The sequence below is a fragment of the Odocoileus virginianus genome, unplaced genomic scaffold (genome assembly GCF_023699985.2).
Source record: "Odocoileus virginianus isolate 20LAN1187 ecotype Illinois unplaced genomic scaffold, Ovbor_1.2 Unplaced_Contig_35, whole genome shotgun sequence".
Classification (NCBI taxonomy): domain Eukaryota; kingdom Metazoa; phylum Chordata; class Mammalia; order Artiodactyla; family Cervidae; genus Odocoileus; species Odocoileus virginianus.
In genome coordinates, this window is record NW_027224352.1 from 736,139 (window position 1) to 757,104 (window position 20,966).

General features: G+C 40.8%; 1 protein-coding gene across 1 annotated transcript; it reads right to left on the bottom strand.

Annotated features, from left to right (window-relative positions):
• Window positions 1–10,834: 10,834 nt before the first annotated feature.
• On the bottom strand, window positions 10,835–14,312 carry LOC139034183 (spindlin-2). The gene is made up of 2 exons (XM_070464622.1): window positions 13,927–14,312; window positions 10,835–13,301 (listed from the first exon to the last, which is right to left on the bottom strand). The coding sequence occupies exon 2, from the start codon at window positions 13,297–13,299 to the stop codon at window positions 12,523–12,525; it is 777 nt and encodes a 258-aa protein (XP_070320723.1). The 5' UTR covers window positions 13,300–13,301; window positions 13,927–14,312; the 3' UTR covers window positions 10,835–12,522.
• Window positions 14,313–20,966: the final 6,654 nt, after the last annotated feature.

Consider the following 20,966-nt stretch of genomic DNA (forward strand, 5'->3'; position numbering starts at 1 on the left):
TTGAGGACATCTGGATTGTATACATGCCTGAATCCCATTAAGTTCCCTATATAAGCTTTTATGATTTTTGTGGGCAGGTTTAGGAGACCTACTAATATTGCAGCCATACAGGACAAGTCTCATATACAAATTGCCTTGTTATTCAACCTGCTACCTATCAATCTGGAGTGGTCTTCCTTTTTCTTCAGTCTCTCCTTCCCCACCATGTAGAGAGGTCAGTTTTTAATTTCACCTAGGAAATTTCTGAGGATGCAAACCAACACTTGGTGAACCAGTCAGGAGACTGAAGATATGGGTTTTGGGAAAGAGGAATTTGTGGTTGAAATACTGTGTTGGCTATGTGGGGATGGATGGCCTGCATGTTTCATGTTTGTGAATATTGGTATGCCCCCAAATGCCAATTTATTTAGGGCATTATGGAAGTTGGCATCACACACTGTGGCCAAGAAGGAAAATGAATGGCTGCTGCAACAGACTGGCCTCTACTGTGGAGTTTGGCTAGTCACTGATGCCCAACTAGAGGCTGAGGCTCCAGCTAGAAAGCTGGAAGAAAAGCTGAGGGTAGAGAAGGAAGTGTAGTCATACACTATTTTTCCGGCTTCAGGGTGAGCTGACAGGGTGAGATATTAACAGCAGCAAATTAATTTGGAGACTTTAGCATGCTGTTTTGCAAAGCCAGGAGGGTGAAGTCTGCTATGGCTTAAGGTCTAAGTGCTCTTGAGAAAGCCTTATTGTGACCCTAGGAGGTGGAATCCCTGGAAAACTGAGAAGAGCAAAGTGGAAGATGCTGTGGTAATTCACAGTGAAACAGATAAAATGCCTCATGCCATCAGACCCCTAATACAGAGGAAAGAAAAGGCACAACAACTCTAACCAGTGGGGGCATCCACAACACAAGAACATTCATGATAAGAGAACATACATTCACTGAGCTGACTGGCATAGCAGCTTATCCCCCGACCCCAAAGGCCAGAGATAGTATCCAGGCATGGTTAGTGAAGTGTAGGGTATGGGGGATGATGGCATTCCTCTGACTAGGCAGAAGGTAGAGAAAATGAGCAACCTTAACACTCACCCTTCCCACCAGTAGCCCCTGTATGGCACTCAGGGAGTTCAAGGGACTCACTCCCTTATAGGTTGGATTATTCTATCCTGCAGGAAAACTATAAGCAAGGTGAAAAGACAACCCTCAGAATGGGATAAAATAATAGCAAACAAAACAACTGACAAAGAATTAATCTCCAAAACATACAAGCAGCTCATGCAGCTCAATACCAGAAAAACAAACAACTCAATCAAAAAGTTGGCAAAAGACCTAAACAGACACTTCTCCAAAAAAGACATCCAAATGGCTAATAAATACATGAAAAGATGCTGAATATCACTCATTATTAGAGAAATGCAAATCAAAACCACAATGAGTTATCATCTCACACCAGTCAGAATGACCATCATCAGAAAGTCTACAAACAGTAAATGCTGGAGAAGGTGTGGAGAAAAGGGAACTCTCTTACAGTTTAGTGGGAATGCGAACTGGTACAGCCACTATGGAGAACAGTGTGGAGATTCTTTAAAAAACTGGAATAGAACTGCCATATGACCCAGCAATCCCACTGCTGGGCATACACCCCAAGGAAACCAGAATTGAAAGAGACACATGTACTCCAATGTTCATTGCAGCACTGTTTACAATAGCTAGGACATGGAAGCAACCTAGATGTCCATTGGCAGATGAATGGATAAAAATGTGGTACATATACACAGTGGAATATTACTCAGCTGTAAAAAGGAATTTGAGTCAGTTCTAATGAGGTAGATGAACCTGGAGCCTATTATACAGAATGAAGTAAGTCAGAAAGAGAAAGACAAATACTGTATATTAACGCATATATATGGAATTTAGAAAGATGGTACTGATGATCCTACATGCAGGGCAGCAAAGGAGACACAGATGTAAAGAACAGACTTTTGGACTCAGTGGAGAAGGCAGGTGTACTGACTTGAGAGAAGAGCATTGAAACATGTATATTACCACATGTAAAATAGATGACCAGTGCAAGTTTGATGCATGAAGCAGGGCACCCAAAGCTGGTGCTTTAGGTAGGATGGGGAGGGATGTGGGAGGAGGGTTCAGAATGGGGGTACAAATGTATACCTGTGGCTGATTCATGTTGATGCATGGCAGAAACCAACACAATATTGCAAAGCAATTATCCTCCAATTAAAATAAATTACTTAATTAAAAAAAAGAAATCTATCCATAGTATTTAGAGTGGGGGAGTCTCCTTGTATGTAACTTTTCTTGTTTCTTTCAAAAAATATTTTCTTCACTTTTAACAATTTAATTATAATATGTCTCAGCATAGCTTTATTCAAGTTCAATATATTTGGGGTCTTTTGAGCCTCATAAATCTGGATGTTCATCCTTCTCCTCAGGTTTGGAAAGCTTTTAGCCATTTTTGCTTTTACTAATAATACACTTTTTGTACTTTTATCATTCTTTTTTTCCTTGTGGAATTCCCATAATGTAAACATTGTTTCTTTTGTTTGTGTCCCGTAAGTCACAGTGGCTTTCTTCACTTTTTTTATTCTTTTTTCATTTTGCTCCTCTGGATAATTTCTAAAGTTCTGTTTTCTAGATCACTGATTTTTTCTTTTACATGTTCAAGTCTGTTTTTGAAGCTCTCTATTGAATTCCTCACTTTTGTCACTGTATTTTGGAGCTCAGATTTTCTGTTTTTTGTCTTTTTAGTAGTGTCTAATTCTTTGTTAAACTTCTTGTTTTGTTCATGCTTTGTTTTCTTAATTTCACTTAACTGTATATATTTGTAGTTTACTAAACTTCTTTATGAGATTTATCATGATTTTTTTTGTCTGGTTGAGAAGCAACACTTAGAACCAGACTTGGAACTGTAGGTTCGTTCAAAGTTGGGAAAGGAGTACATCAAGGCTGTATACTGTTACCCTGCCTATTTAACTTATATGCATAATGAAGTGAAGTGAAGTTGCTCGGTCGTGTCTGACTCTTTGCGACCCGCTTGCAAACTCCTCTGTCCAAGGGATCTTCCAGGCAAGAATATTGGAGTGGGTCACCATTTCTTTTTCCAGGAGATCGTCCTGACCCAGGGATCAAACCCAAGTCTCTTGCACTGCAGGCAGACTCTTTACTGTCTGAGCCACCAGAGAAGCCCCTTATATGCACAGTACATCATGCAAAATGCCAGGCTGGATGAATCACAAGCTGGAATCAAGATTGCTGGGAAAAATATCAACAACCTCAGATATGCAGATGATACCACTTTAATGGCAGAAAGCAAAGAGGAACTAAAGAGCCTCTTGATGAAGGTGAAAGAGGAGAGTGAAAAAGCTGGCTTAAAACTTCATTTCTTTAGGTCATTTGTTGGAGATTTATTATTTTCTTTGATGTTATCCCCCTGGAGGAGGGCATGACAACCCACTCCAATATCCTTTTCTGGAGAATCCCTATGGACAGAAGAGCCTGTGGGGCTATAGTCCATGGGGTCACAAAGAGTCAGACACAACTGAACAACTTTCACTTTCACTTTTGATGTTATCATGTTTTTCTAATTTTTTATGATCCTTGACTCCTTATGTTGGTATCTGTGTGGTTGGGTAAGCAGTTTTCTCTTCCAGACTTTATAGGTTCTCTTTGAAAGAGACAGTTATTTTTCAGTAAGTTCAGCCTGGGTTTCTGTACATATCTGCTGGTTATATCCTCAGGCATGTAGAGTCTGCTACCAAGGTCTGTTTTTGGGTGAGGCCACTGCCAAGCTCTGAGGTTAAGTTGGGTGATACTGACTGAGAAAAGTTGTATATGATTGCTGACTCTATTCTTTGTCCAAGCAAGGCTGTATGTCAGGCTCTGCAGTTGCCTGAGTTCTCTGGTCAGGCTTCCTAGATCACCAGGACTCAGTACCACACTCAGCAGTAGATAGGACAATAACGGTTTCCCTGCCTAGTGGGGCAGCTGAAAAGGCTCCAAGTTCTGCATGGTTTACTGTTTAGCAACCTGAATTATGCAAGACTGTGCACTGAATTCCCTAGCCAGAGATGGTCACAAGTTTTTCTCTGAAGTTGGGAAAAATCAGTCTGTGGTCTCTGTTCAAGTGCAGCCATAAGCAGGATGTTGGATAAGCTAGAGCATTTTCTGTGCGCTCTGTTAGATTCTCTTGTTGGGAAGACAGAATACTGTATTCGGCAATGGGTGGGGCTATGACTTTGCTTTCCTGCCTGGGCGGAGTGGGAAAACCCACTTCGAAGTCAACAAGACTCTATGGTTTTTACTCAAGTGGACACATGCCCCAATTTCCTGGCTGAACTGAAACACTGATTTTTCTCTGTGGATGATCAACTCTCTCGCTGGGCTCTCTGCTCAAGTGTTGCTGGGCTACCCAACTCTCCAGGTGTTCTGCCCAGGTTTTCTTGTTGGGTGGAGCTGGGAGTTTCACTCAGCACTATGTGAGGCAATTAATTAACTCCTCAACTGATGGTTCGGGGAAGTTGGGTCCAAGAGGTCTGCCAGGTGCTCCTAGTTATGCTTCCTGCTCAGAAAATTTCCAGGAGCTACACTCAGTCATGGGCTGGGCTATGGCTATCTTCCCTATCTGGGTAGAGGGTGGGCAGAGCTCTAGATCCAGCAAAACTTTTTTAAGGACTTGAATCAGCCAGATCTGCACCCAGCCAAGTTTCCTGGTCAGACTGCACTACAGTCTGCTTTCTGCAGATGAGAAAATCTGCTGGTTGGGATGACTACATAGGTGCTATGGGTAGGAACTCAGTCTGCCAAGATCCATGTGGTGGTTGTTGCAGTCCTCCCCACTACTCCTCACAACTAGAGTCTCAGTGGGCAAGCCATGCACATTTCTCCACAATCCCTGTGAGGCAGGACCAAAATGGGGACTCCCAAAAAGCAAGCTATAATGCTGGGACCTGGGTACCTACCCTGGGCACTCTTTCTCACTGGAGGGACTTTAGTCTTGGGGAAATCTCTCAGTGTGGTACAGTGCCAGCTTGAAGGACTGGCAATGCAATCAGCATGTAGTCACTTCTTTTAATCTTCTAGTTCTGAAGAACAGAAGACCAAATTTCTGTTTTGGTCTCTGTGGTACAGGAGGGGTGCTTCAGTCTTATTCATGTTCTATTATTTTCTCAGTGGTGTTTTGTCCATGAGTATTTGTTCTTCTTGTGAGTGGGAGTGAAGTTGGGACAATCTGTCACAATCTTGGTAATCTCATTCCTCTGGTTCTATAGTTGGAAGTCTTCAATCTACAAGTCTGTAATTTTCCAAGTGGTAGACAAAAAACTAGGCTATTGCTAATATATCATGAGTCGTTAAAATAGGATAAACTTCCTCTAGAGTAGTACCAAGACCTATGCAAGTGCCCTTCAGTCTGATCACTGAGGACAATGACCGCGATCTGCTTTCGATTCTGTTTAGCTGATACTGAGATTAAACATACATAGCAGCATAGTAGACACCACTAGGTTTCAACTTATCCAAACAATCAGTGAACCAGGGATTCAGCTAGGGATTAGTTGAACCTCTAAATGAATCAAGACCTCACTTAGCTAGCAGTTTTACTTCAAGTGGTAGAGTGGTTAATAGAGTTTCCCTGAAGGTGTGGTACCCACTTTTTCATGTAACGTCCATATGCCACTGGGTTGAGGCCAGGTAAGTATTAAATATACTATTTACCTCTGACAAGCAAGACTTATCTTTTCCCACCATTATAGATGTTAAGTTGCAATCGTCTATCACAAAAAGGGAAAAACAAGGTAGAGACACAAGGCCTCCATGGTGTAGGTGTTCAGTTTTGAAAACAGATGCTTTCTATACAGATATATTTAACATACATATTAAGGAGAACCTAAGTCCAAAATCCCAAAGCACACCTCCTGGAAAAAAATGTTTCCCTCTGCCAGAGACTCCAATTGGAAAATCATCAGCTACAGGACTTTAAATCTCAAGTTGGTCAGTATGAATGTAGGGCCCCAAAGATACAGAGTATGACACAGTTTGAATGACAGTTTCCATAGCAGAATGTTGTTTTGGGCCCCACTCCAAAGATGGTATAGGTTAGCCAATATATAGGACCAAGCAGAATTTTCAAAGAATCACAAACTCTTCAATATCTGAGGGATCCAGTTTAATGATAGTTCTCCTTTTTAGTGGTGGGGGCTGAATAGACAACAAATTTTCCTTGACGGCCTAAGGACTCAGTATTGTGAATCTACTTGCAAAGCCCCAAGAAACATTACTAGGCAAGCAGGCCACTGAATTCTGTTGAAGGTTTTCAAGCACTCTTCCTAGGAAACCAACACTTTTAAAACTGAAGCTTTTGAAAGCCAACCATCAGGACATCATGCATATATGTGAAAACTTTATAAATCAGAGTCCTTACTTATAGTGAAGGGCAGGGAAGCCTGACATGCTGCAGTCATGGGGTCACAGAGTCAAACACGACTGAGTGACTTAACAATAAATACATTAAATTCTAAACTATCTGATTTTCACAAATGACCAAGAAGATTAGGTAACCCAGAGGAGTACAACAAAACATATATGAGATGCCTTGTTACATAAATGTGAACAGATCTTGATCATCAGATGCCAATAGAATGGCAAAGAAGGTGCTGCCAATGTTCAAGTGTGTGTAATAGATTCAGTTAGAGTCACATTGTATGCAACAACTGAGATGATAGAATTGAATTTACTTGACAATAATCCACTATAAATCTTCAGCTCTTCTTAGACTTTTATACTGTGCATGCATGGCTTTTCTATACAGATCCTGCATTTCTTACTCCTATTGCTTCCTTTAAGTAATATTTAATCATGGCTGTGAATTTTTTATTCCTCCTGGGATTCTATACTCTGTGTGTGAAACCACCCAGGATGAGCCAGAGAGTCTACTGGTGGAACAATTTATGTTTCCCTAATACTTCTTTACATATGGCTGAGTTTCATCTAGCACTTATGGGACAGGAAAATACAAGCATTATTGCCTACTATATATTCAGATATGAAGGTAACACTGAGATTGCACAGAATTGGCACAAATGGCTTCATTCAAGTTTTCCCTATTCTAAACCTGGGCAAAACCTATAACACAAATCTAGATGCTGTTCCCTTCCATGGGTCCTGTAGAATAGTAATTTGGACATCCATATCTACCAGAGTTATAAAATTTGATTCTCTCTCCTCACCAAAATTCTCCAGCCTACTCAGATAAATGCATATGACATCTGATCTCCATTAGGGACAGAGAGGACTCAGTGTCATTTCTAATTATTTTTCTACTTATAGCAGATATGGTTGAGTAGGCCAGCTATTACATTCTTTATTTACAATAACTGTTTATCCAGCCCTCTCATATCCCAAGCCAACTACCAAAAGTTCTAAGGATTCTCCAGTTTGTGCTTAGGGTGCTTGCGCTTTCCTTCCTTTAACTCTGGGTCCCTGTGTGTCTCCGTCACTGTTATATGAAAGAATACAAAAACTTCTGCTTACTTAGGATTAATCTTAGGACTATTTGTTGTAGCAGAGTGGACCTGAGGTTAATGACTAGATTGAGGAACAACTTTCAACTGGAGTTGAATTATCAAGGAATAATGCTTGAATATATTAATGCATATATATGGAATCTAGAAAGATAGTACTGATGATCCTACTTGCAGGGCAGCAAAGGAGATGCAGACATAAAGAACAGACTTTTGGACACAGTGGGGAAGGAGAGGGTGGGATGATTTGAGAGAATAGCACTGAAACATATTACCATATGTAAAATAGATAGCCAGTGGGAATTTGCTGTATGACACAGGGAACCCAAAGCTGGTGCTTTGTGACAACCTAGAGGGGTGTTCAAGAGGGAGGGGACATATGCATACCTATGACTGATTCATGTTGATGTATGGCAGAAGCCATCATATTGTAAGTTACCTTCTAATTAAAAATTAAAATTAAGAAAAAAGAAATAACACATGATTACAGCCTGTCTTTGTATGTACTTCCTGGTACTCATCTTGTAACAATTTCCTCAATTACTCCTAGTTAACAGCTTATTATTCACAGCAACAGCTACAGTCAGACTTATCAGCAGTTTTACTCTAAATATCCAAGTCCCCTTACCACAGGGTGACAGTAAGTGGACACAGGGCACGTATATACACAGTAGATAGCATTAGAGGAAAGGAAACTAATTAACTTAATCTTTTAAAATGGGCAGTAAATATGTCTTCCTCTTATTGTAGAAGAAGACATTTATTATATTGAAGTAAGCATTCCTGCTCATTGCTATAGAAGGAACCACTATTCCATCTCAAAAAGATGTTTGTTATTCAAACATCCTTCAAACAAAACTGGCAAACCAAAACCAATCATTCCTTTGCTTGCAAAATGTAGAGGAATCCATACAGAACTGTCCTCTAACAGTAAAACTGTTGGAAATATGCCATCTTCAAACTCACTAGATAATGGCAAACATTTCCAACAGAACTCCCAGCAATGTATGGGATCTCTCACTTTTTTTATCTGATTGACAGCAAATATTTTTCAACTTCATGCATGTTGTTGATCTGATGAATAGAAAGGTGTATATCATAACAATTTCCACTTTACAGCATGATCTTTTTTCAAATTAGAGGATTCATATTTTAATATGACAGTATTTATCAAAATTTCCATCAATATCTGTCAATATGATAGTTTCTAAATAATTTTTTCACCATTTCCATAGGGAAAATATAAACACTTTCTTCTACTTTATTCTAATATTTTATAAATGCTACTTCCTAAATTGAATACTAACTTTTTATCCAATCAGAACTAGTTTTGTGTGCAAGGTATGAAGGGATTTGAGTATATTCCCCGGCAAATGGAAAATAGATTAATCCTGCACTATTCCCAGGTGGCTCTGTATGTGAATGCATGCTAAATTTCTTCAGTCATGAAAACTCTTTGTGACCCTGTGAACTAGCCTTCCAGGTTCCTATGTCCATGGAATTCTCCAATGCTAGAAAATGAGAGTGGGTTGCCATGCCCTCCTCCAGGGGATCTTCCCAACTCAGGGATTGAACCTGCATCTCTTACGTCTCCTGCATTGGCAGCTGGGTTCTTTACCACTAGCACAGGTGGCTATAGTGGAAAAGAAAACACCTGCAATGCAAGAGAAATAAGAGATGTGGGTTTGATCCGTGAGTCAGAAAGATTCCATTGGAGAAGGAAATGGCAACCCACTCCAGTATTCTTGCCTGGAGAATCCCATGGAGAGATGAGCGTGGGGGGGTACCATCCTCAGTGTCACAAATATTTGGACATGACTGAAGTGACTAAGCAGACACACATGCACATTTATCATTGAAAAAAATATTCTAATTGTATTCATCTAAAATGTAACCTATATTCAACTTTCAGTTTCTTATAGGCAAATATCAGGTATTTCACTGAAATATTTGATATTCCTCCCTCTGTCCTTGTAACCAATTATTATCAAGAGTTTCCAGAGAGTCCTGGTTAAAAAAAATGAAACAAATAATGTTGTGTCTCTGCTGAAAATAACTGAATGGTTCTCCATCACACACAGTGTAAAAGTTAAATTCCATTCTTCTCCCAGATTCGTGTCACTTCTCTGAACTCACTTCTTTGATATTCTCTACCTTGTTCACTCAGTTCCAGCCATGTTGGTATTCTCAATATGGCTTGAACATGTCAGGCCTACTTTTGCCATGGGTCTCAGCACTTGCTGTCCCTCTTGCTGGAATGCTCCTTCCCTAGACAGCCACAGGGGTAGTTCTCTCAGTGCCTTCAGGTTTTTACTCAAAAACTGTGTTCTCAGTGAGGAGCTCTCTGGACTCCCTATTTATCCAATTTCAGCCTCCTCCCTGGAATTCCAGTTCCCTCATTCCGTGCTTTATTTTTTTCTTTCTTAACATTTATCAGTGTGAAAATACTTTATATTTTACTTTTTGTTTCTTGGCTACTGTCTCTCTCCTACACTACAGTCAAAGTTCCATGAGGGTAGGACTACTTTATCTTTTTTATGACCATATCTTAAGCTCCTGTGTAGAAGACTGCCTGGGATTGGTGAGATGAAGATAAAGCAAATAAAATAAAAAGCAAATGGGGTTAAAGTAAGACAAAGAAGGGCTAAGCTACCAATGCAAATGCTTCCAGGGGACATCTGGGCATTTTATAACAGTGAAGCAGGCCATCTGGGGGCATGGCCCACTCGAGAGAATAGTCTGAGTTTAAAATGGGCTGAGACCTTCCTCAGAGTCAACTGCTTGGAATTCCTTGCTGGAATGTGGGCCCTCATCCCTTGATCTATTGTTTGTTTTCTCAGGCAAGCCAGGAATATAGATTTTTGAAATGTGAAATCCCCCAAATGTCTATATAGCTAATTTTAAAATGGAGAATGATAAAAATATGAAGATCAAGCAAAATATGACAGTGGGCTGAAACTGGTCCATGAATGGCCTCCAGGTATTTGCTACATTGAATTATGTGATGTATGAAAGAAAACCTATCCCTGCTCTGGTGAGGTGGGTTTATCTTGTGGAATTCTTGAGCCAAACAGCTTCAGATCATGTTGGGGGAGAGAATGAACTGGAATTACCAACTTCTTTCCACTCTGGGAAGCTCCCCGCCTCCCCGTCTGCCTGTTATGCCTGGAGTTATTAGGCAGAAGAGACACCAGAATTGTTTCTTTGAGGCCAGTGAAGAGTGTGAAGTAGGAAAACCAGAGAGAGTTTTGAAGTTTTTTCCACAGCTGAACTGGGAGAAGGAAAGAAAGACAGAAGGACAAAGACCCATGTATTGGGACACCATACTTCAAAGGGAATTTATTGGGAGTTACCACACCCGCTTCCCACCAATCACTTATGTGGCGCGATACAGTCAAAGGACTTAGTTATACAAAGTCACATCTCCCCATTCAACTGCCCATGCCACCTATCTCACCTGGAAATAGAACTGCACACATTTCCAGCACAGTTCCCTGTGTGCTTGAAGTGGGCAAGACTAGTCAGGAGGTACCTGTGAAGGGTCAGTAGGCACTGGTATTGTTGGGATATTGCCAGAATGGGGTTTCTGGAGGCAGCAGACATCCATCTGGTGAAACAGGCTGGGGGGACAGGGCGGGATACCTGTGGTTTCAGGCAGGGGCTGAGAGATGGAGAGTCAAGTATTCCCCATGACCTGGAGAGAAACATTAAACTCAATCCTTTGTTGCCTCTCTTCTGTAAGGAGGCAAAGCCTAGCCCTGGAGGATGAAGAACAGTGAGATGAGTGCAGTATCTGGGTCAAGCAAGTTTCCATTTTTCTGGATAAAATGCTTTCCAAATGCAAGGTGTCACATCTCTTATGTTCTGAGAACTCCACTAACTCATTCCTGAAAAAAACCATTTATTCAGTGTAGGGGAAGTGAACCAAGAACTTCAGGTCTGAGATTTACTGCCCCGGGGTCCTCTGGAAAATATGAGGAAACTGCCCACAGACCCCTGCTATGGAGCACCATGCAGTGTGTTTAAGCTGAGGGCTGGGCTCTGCTCAGCAGATGTGGCATGATGTCCCTGACATAATAAAAGTCTTTTAAGTATAAACTTGGTTCCTGCTTAACTCTTAAGACAGTCCTGTCAAAATTCCCCTCTAGGGAGGCTCCAAACATGTGGTTTGTTTGTTGCCACATCCTTTGTGCACAGAGCTAGGGAGGGCAACTTGGATACTGCCAGAGGGCCTGGTTTTCTTGGGTCTTTCCGTCTCTCATCGGCTCCACACCTCATACCCCCTTTTCTCTATTCTCACTCCCTCTGTCAGTCTTCCTTCTTAGAATTCCTCCTTCCTCAGTGTCCCTTCCCTTCTGGAGTATCCCTCTAGCCTCTCCTCAGATCTCTGCCAACTTTGTCTTTCTCTCCATTGCTCTGCACCTCTTCTAAACGCCTTTGTGTCCCTCCTTACTCAATTTATCCTGTCCATTTTCCTCTCAGCCCCAAGATTTCACTCTCCCTCTGTTATTCTTCACCCTCTTCCAGTTAGCTGCCTCCCACTCTTAGGTCATCCCTCCCCTTAGGAGCCTCTCCATTTCCAGTCCCTTCCCACCTCCTTTCTTAAGCAGCCACCTTCCCTTTCCCTTTTCCCCACAGCCCATCTCTAGTTCATTCTCCTCTCCTCTCCCTAACCCAAACCAGCTAAGTCCTATTCCATGTTTATTTGACTGATTATGATACTAGCTGAAATTTATTCACAGCCTGAATTTACAGCTGCTCCTTCCTTTCATGTTCCATCCACCAAACACACCCAACCTTTTCAACATGACAAATTCCTTACACACAGCATGTCATGACCACATACATTTGTATTCTTAGAACAAGACAATAGTTATGCTGGCAAAGATGTTGAATCAACATGGACCCTAAAGTTTTCAATACACTGAAAAGTAACATCATCTTGCATGTCTACAAAGTACACATTTGTTTTCACAAACGTGGCAAAGTTCATCCTGACAGTTAGGACTTTTTCACCAAATCATAGACATAGATATGGAAATCATCATCAAACTTGATGAAATACACAGAGGGTTTGGCTTCCACTTGGTGAATGACCATTCCGATTCGTTTGGAGCCATCTTCTTTGGTATATTCCACATGTTTACCTATCAGACCATCTACAACTCCTCCTGGCTCCCTTTCTGCAAGAGGAGACTCACTGGACTCTGGCATGATACGGAGGTCTCCTTCTTTATAATCATCTAGAAGTTGGTACATGTACAAGACAGGATCTTTCTCATAGGTAATGTAAAACCAGGCTTTCATGATCGGTGCTTGGGCTAAGACCATTCCTCTCCATTCATCCTTAGAACCATGCTCATCCTCAAACATATGTTCCACAGCTTTACCAATTATGGTATTTGCAAGGTTTGCATCACTGACTTGAGTTGATGCCACCCTGTCAGAAAGAATTTTAAGAGACAAAACTCTTTCATCTCTGTGAAGTTCCAGTCCATAGACACAGTCAATTCCATCATATTTCACCAGATAAAGAGAAGGATTTATAGGCACCTGATCCAGAACGGTTCCTTTCCACTGAGTGATGGGTTCATCACCTTCCTTCCATCCATGTGAAATTCTGCAGCCCACAATGTTCCTGCGGGGCTGGGAGGAAGGTCTGCCTCTCTGCTTCTTTTGGGAGGCTTTTTTCTTCATCATGTTTGCAGACCCAGTGGCCTTTCCTGCAACAGCCCTGGTTTGCTGCCCTTCAGCCTCCTGTGAGTTGGGGGTTTTCATGTCTGCAGGAGGAGGAGAGAAGATAAGAGAGGAACATTCAATATGCCATAAGGTGAAATTCTGCCGACAGCGACGTCTCTATGTGCCCCGCGCCAGCGCCTAAAATTTCCCCATGAGCCTGGCAGTAATGCTGGAAATCCTGGCTGTGTGCCTGAAAGCGCTCTCCCTTCTAGGTACCCTGAGGCTGCGGTGAAAGGCGGCAGAGGCAGCGGCAGCGGCAGTGGTGCTGCCTGGGGTTAGGAACTCTGCAGGAGGGGGCAGACTACGTCCTTGTTCAGAGACCTCAGCCTCCGTCACCGCCACTGGCGCCCACTCTGAATCCCCTGCAAACCCCCTATCCCTCCACAGCCCTGACCCACATGCCCTCACTCACTGTCGTCCTGCTCAGAACATCCCAGTAGTCTGCTACTCCCATGCCCTCTGTCTACCTCCACTCGCTTTCTTGGCCCCCAGTGCCCTCGCCTCCCTGTGCTCATCTTCAATGTCTTGCCTGCTTCCTAACGCTATGTCCCTTTCCTATTGCCCATTGCACTCCCCCTTCCCACCCTAGCCTCACCCGGCGCCTGCCTCCACCCCTTATCTCTGGCAGGAATCCATCCCATCCCCCTTCTCTGTCCTGGCGCCCACCAATGGCCTTTCCTTTCCTGGCGTTCACCGCCCGGATCTCAGGCTTCACGTGTGCAAATCGGACACCTCGCAGCTTCCTTTTCGGTGAGTCTGTGTGTAAGCAGGATAGGCAGGCGATGAGCTGGGTGCTTGCAAGAGCTGGGAGGGGAGGATCTTTAGTCGAGGACCTCTTTCAGAAGGGCGGAGGAGTAGAAGAGGAGGATGGCGGCGGTGTCTTCGGCACTCTGTTCTGGGGCCCTCCGCCTCTTTCTTGGTGGCGGCTGCCCCTCTGCGACATCGGGATCCCACCAGCCGCTACTGGTGCAGTAGTCTCCTCCCTCTTTCCGTAGCGCAGCTTCCTGCCAGGAGAGAAGCCTCCCCTTCCTGCCAAACACCGCCTGCCCCACCTCAACTCCTAAGCCCACCACTGCTCTGAGCATGGGAGGTGCTACTTGTCTCCCGATCCCGCCCCTTTCCCAAATCTGAAGCAGCTGGGCCTATAATTCTCCTCCCTATTGCCCCCTCCTCTTTCCTCCCCGTTTCAGGGTCCTGTTTCTCCTGTGCTCACCTCCACCTCCATCCTATAAGTGCCCCTACTCCATCTGCTTTCCATCTACTAGGAATTTGTCTTTACTTTCTCCCAGTGCACTTATGTAGTTTTTTTCATACTGAAATATGCCTTTCCTGTCATTTACAAGGATTTTTGGTAGAAAGGGAGAAATGTGCTCAGTCTGCCATCTTGACCCAATCTCTAAGCTTTCCTTGTAAGTGTGTGAGCTCAGTGATGTGTGACTCCTGGAGTCCCCGTGGACTGTAGCCCACCAGGCTGCTCTGTCCATGGAATTTTCCAGGCAAGAATACTGGAGTCAGTTGCCATTTCAGACTCCCTTCCCGACCAAGGTTTGGAACTCTTGCATTAGAGGGTGGATTCTTTACCATTAGAACAACCTTACTGGTCATTATTGGACTTGATTTCTTAAGTCCCCTTTCTTTTACTTTTAATCTATTGTAAATGAATTTACTCCACAATGTTAACATTGTGGAATTTTTGGTAAATTGATATAAAGAAAATAATCAGCTGCAATTCTAGCTCTCATTCCCTAGGTTTCCCAGCCATATACTACCACTCATTATTTGTTTTGTTATTTTTTCTAAGCTCTTACGAAACTAGGATCACTTTGCATAGGCAAGTTAATACCCTGTTTTTTTCTTATTGATTATGCATTTTCTTAAAATATTAAATATTCTGAAAACTATTATTTCTCTTATTCATTCATCAAATATTTATTGAGCACCTATTGCATGTATGACCTTCAGTCCATGAAACTCAGTTTTACAGGGGCCACAATTTAATTTCTCCCTTTACTGAACATTGAGATTATGTTTCCACAATAGGTGGTAATTTAGTCTATTTATCAGAAAAGAGAGCTTCAGGAAAAAATAAGTTTATAAGAACCAATTAGATAAAATGATGGAGAATCAATGAAGAATTATTCTTTAAGGAATGCTGGAATGATTCTTTAAAAATTTGAGGAAAATTTTATACTAAATTTATTCTGATATAAATAGATTTATTAAAATGTAAAATGAAACAAAATAATACAAAAGAAAAAAACAACTGAACAACTCAAAACCAACTAAACAATCTCAATGTTTAGTGGTTATTAAATACATATAATATCTGAATCAAGTGATAGATTGAATGTTAACAAAGCAACAAAGCTTAAAATAATTACTAAAAAGGAAAGATCAATAAAAACTTGATTCAATTATCAAAGGATAAAAATATTAATATTGATTGTGAAAAAATTCATATGTAAAACTGATGCAAATAAAAGTTCATACAATTTTTTAATTAAAAGCAAATTTCAGATATGCTTTAGTTCATGGGAGAGTTTATTTCTGGCTAACTTTTATTCTTTTGAGTCCCAACCAAAAATTAATGGGATTTGCCAGGACTCTGGATTCCAATTATCCTTAACTTCAACTGCTTTCAGCAGTTCCCCCTAGAGTGGTTAAACTTCCTCAGTGGAAAAACATCCACTAAATTCTCTGTTTCTTGGACCTGTTGTCCTCCATATCTTGGTTGGGAAATTATTTCCTATCATCTTACTTTTCATATCAACTATTTATAATAGCTCCACGGTGGAAATCATCCAAATTTCCATCTATGGTAGACTGCATATTTGGTGGTATATCCATTCATACAATGGACTATCATACAGGATTTAGAATGAGTAAACTACAACTGCATACAACAATTTGAATGATTCTCACAAATGTGCTGTTAAAAAGAAGAAACAAAAGGGCACACATTTTCTTTCCAATTTTAAATTTCAAAAATCAATAGTCTATTATCTTAAAATTAAAAAAAAACAGTTATTCTTACAAGGATGTTTTCAAAATAGATGGTAACAATTCACATTTCATTGGTAATTGATGAAAGAACACATGGAGGCTTTTAAAAAATGTTCCTCCTTTCCACTTTTACTAGTAAATTTTAAGAGCTTTATTGAGGTATAAAGACATACAATAAACTTTCATCTTTAAAGTGTACAATTTGATGAATTTGACACAGGTATACATCCATGAAACCATCCCCACAGTCATGAGAGTGAACAAATCCAAATCCTTATCTTTCCTCATGCCCCCTTGTTTATCTCACCATCCCACATTTACTTACTGCCTCCTCTGCTTATCTGCTTGCTGTCACTGTAGATTGAATTTCATTTTTTACAATTTAAAAAATTTATATGGGGATATAGTTGCTTTACAATGTTGTGTTAGTTTCTACTGTACAGCAAAGTGAATCAGCTATACATATACATATATCCCCTCTTTTTTGGATTTCCTTCCCATTTAGGTCACCACAGAGCACTGAGTAGAGTTCCCTGTGTTATACAGTAGGTTCTCATTAGTTATCTATTTTATACATAGTATCAATAGTGTATATATGTCAGTCTCAAGCTCCCAATTCATCCCAGCCCCCTTTCTCCCCTTTGGTATCCATACATTTGTTCTCTATATCTGTAATATCTATTTCTGTTTTGCAAATAAGATCATCTATACCATTTTTCTAGATTCCACATATATGTTAATATATATATTTGTTTTTCTCTTTCTGACTTACTTCACTCTGTATGACAGTCTCTAGGTCCATCCACGTCTCTGCAAATGACCCAGTTTCATTCTGTTTCAGGACTGCATAACATTTGACACAATGGAGACATATTTGAACATGTATATATGGCAAGAATGATTCATAAGTATGATAAGTAGCAAAATGTGTTGAATTGTAACACATTGCAGTCTAGCATTCAAGCACACTTTTTCTGGTAATAATATGTCCTTCTTCCTCTTGGGAACAACCTAAGTCTGACCTTTCAGAGCACTGAAATACTGTCCAAGTGATTGCTTTATGACTAGATATCCAACCTAGTCAGAGTCAATGAGGCACAATGATATTTTTGCACAATCTGCTGGGTGTGAAGTAAATGATCTTGTCCACTGGACATGAGTGAATCTGAGAGGATATGAAGACTGAGCTGCTCTATTCACCCTACCATGGTCTGGAGACTGAGGACAAAGCTGCACAGAGAACAGCACAGCAAAGGTAAGCAAAAGAGGGAGACTGTTGTCCTAATGACACATTCTGTACCTGTAGGTGGTCATGGCCACTGATTTCCCAATATTCATCCCACTCTAAAAGTTTACTCTAAGCTATTCCTGGTAATGCTACTCCCCCTGCAAGTGGTTGGCTTAGCATTTGGCATATGATCTAATCTTGGCCAATTGAACATGATGAGGTACTTCTGAGGAAAAAAAAACACAACTTATTCTTCTCAAATTGATATTAAACATGACATTAAAGCTACACTGAAATATTAATTCTTTAAACTATAACCCATTGCAAATTATGCCCAGGTATGTTGTACAACATATTAACAGTACAAGGTAAGAAATGTTGGGTGAGATGGATGAAAGGGGTCAATATGTACAAACTTCCAGTTATGTGTCATATAGACATAATGTACAGCAATGTGACTCTAGTTAATAATATTTTATTGCATATTGAAAGCTGATAAGAGAGTAGAGCTTAAAAATTCTCATCACAAGAAAAACTATGAATGATGATGAATATTAACTGGACTACTGTAATCATTTTGTAATATATGCAAAATCAAAATATTGCACACCTGAGACTAAATAATATTATATGCCAACTATATACTTCAATAAAAAGAATATTATTTTTTGAAAATAAAATGAAAGTTATTTTTTTCAGACCTTCATTCCCCTGACTTCACATCTCCTAGTGACTTCTATAATTGGTGAGTTTGAGAGGATGGATGTATGAGAAACCTTTTGAGTTGTTTCTTGTATTTATCTCTTTTAGGCACAATCTAATCAACTTTAAGACAGAGTAAACTTTGTAGGCAAGTGATACTTGTCCCTATCAGGGAGACTTGCAGTTGTATCCAGCTCTGCCTGTGATTGGGTGAAGTATGAGGAAGTACTTGTGGCCTCAGAGCTAAGCATGTCCTCCAAGCCAGCTTTATCAAATATAAAGGAAATATTTTGACCTCCATTTGTGTGATTATTGTGCCTGTCCCTCAAATGGCTAAAAATTTGCAAGGAGAAAAAGGGCTTTATTTATTGGTCTTTTGGAACCTCAACCCAAACATTATGTTGAGCTGTGGAACAATTTCAATCTGCAAGGGAAGGAGCAACCATCATAGATATGCCTTGGCCTGGCATTTTTTCTTCAAGATAAATAGAGGACCTGGATAATTAGAGGATGTATTGTCATCTCTAAGACATGAAAGGAAACTTTTGGTATTCCAAATATTTGTAGGTGCCTCCAGTAATAACCTGGAAGAAAGGGTTGGGAGATTTTGACAGTATTCCTTTAAATGTAATGCATGCCCAAACCAAGACTGATTGTGTGACTCACATTAGTAATTAATCACTAGTACCATACACACCTCCATTTTAACTCAGAAAGGAAAATATCATCTGGGCTTGGGGAAGGAGGATGGAATGTTATTTAGGCAATGCACTTAAAACAATGCTACATTACTATAGGTATCTTTACTAATAAGAAAATTCAAGACCTGTCCAAAACCTTCCTCCTTTTGAAGAGTCAGTTAAATTCTTTACTAACTGATTTAAACTGATGATAAACCCCATTGGGGGAACCTTATGCCCTTTATCACGAGAGCAACCATCAGTTCTTATCTGGTTACAATAGAAGGACTAGGGAACATTCCAAGGAGGTGAAGCGAAAGTCGGAATGTATATAGGCTTTCTTGGACAGTTTCTAATTCTCACGTCATCAGCATTACATATTCAGTTTAAGGAAGAAAGAGCCCTAATGCCTCATCTATTCTTTCACTTGGGAAATTGTGTGGCTCAAGGATATCAGGAAACTTAATATTATAAGTGGCATCTCTTATATTTCCCTTCAAGCAAATATCTTGTCTAAGGGCAAATCAGGCATGCTACACTATACTATAAAATATAGCAAGATAGACCAATTTTGGGCTTTCCTGGTAGCTCAGTGGTAAAGAATCTCCTGCCAATGCAGGAGATGTGGGTTTGATTCCTGGGTCAGAAAGATCCCCTGGAGTTGGAAATGGCAACACATTACAGTGTTCTTCTCTGGGAAACACCATGGACAGAATCCTGGTAGGCTATGGGGTCTCAAAAGAGTCACACGACTTAGCAACTGAACAATCATAAAACAAGACAAAATTCACATTACATATAATGGTGCCAGACTGCTTGAAACCATATCTGTTACCTGGATTATTGGAAAAGTCACCAATTGATCTCACATTTTCAGTTTGCACACCATTACAGACTACTCTCAAGTATTGTCACAACAAAAAATGTTGAGCCTCTGCTGAAAATAACTGAATGGTTCCCCATCACACACAGCGTAAAAGTCAAATTCCATTCTTCTCCCAGATTGGCATCACTTCTCTAAACTCATTTCCATCATATTCTCTACCTTGCTCACTCAGTTCCAGCCATGTTGGTATTCTCAATATGGCTTGAAAATGTCAGGCCTACTCTTGCCATGGGTCTCAGCACTTGCTGTCCCTCTTGCTCCAATGCTCCTTCCTTGGACAACCACAGGGGTAGTTCTCTCAGTGCCTTCAGGTCTTTACTATCAGTGAGGCTCTCTCTGGACTCCCTATCTATCCAATTTCAGCCTCCTCCCTTGAAATCCAGTTCCCCCATTCCTTGCTTTATTTATTCTTTCTTAACATTTATTAGTGTGAAAATACTTTATATTTTACTTTTTGTCTCGTGGCTACTGTCTGTCTCCTACACTACAGTGAAAGTTCCGTGAGGGTAAGACTACTTTATCTTTTTTATGACCATATCCTAAGCTCCTGTCTAGAAGACTGCATGGCAGAGAGTCCCCCTGAAGTAAGTATTGCTGAGATGAAGATAAAGCAAATAAAATAAGAAGCAAACAGTGTTAAAGAAAGCCAAAGGAGGGCTAAGCTACTAATGCAAATGCTTCCAGGGGACATCTGGGCTATTTATTAGAGTGAAGCAGGCCATCTGGGGGCATGGCCCACTCGAGAGAATATTCTGAGTTTAAAATGGGCTGAGACCTTCCTCAGAGTCAACTGCTTGTGTCCTTGCTGGAATGTAGGCCCTATCACTTGGTCTATTGTTTGTTTTCTCAGGCAAGCCAGGAATATAGATTTTTGAAATGTGAAATCCCCCAAAAGTCTATATAGCTAATTTTAAAATGGAGAATGATAAAAACATGAAGATCAAGCAAAATATGAAGTGGGCTGAAACTGGTCCATGAGTGGCCTCCAGGTGTTTGCTAGATTGAATTATGTGATGTATGAAAGAACCTATCCCCGCTCTGGTGAAGTGGGTTTATCTTGTGGAATTCTTGAGCCAAACAGCTTCAGATCATGTTGGGGGAAAGAATGAACTGGAATTACCAACTTCTTTCCATTCCCGGAAGCTCCCTGCCTCCCCGTCTGCCTGTTATGCCTGGAGTTATTAGGCAGAAGAGACACCAGAATTGT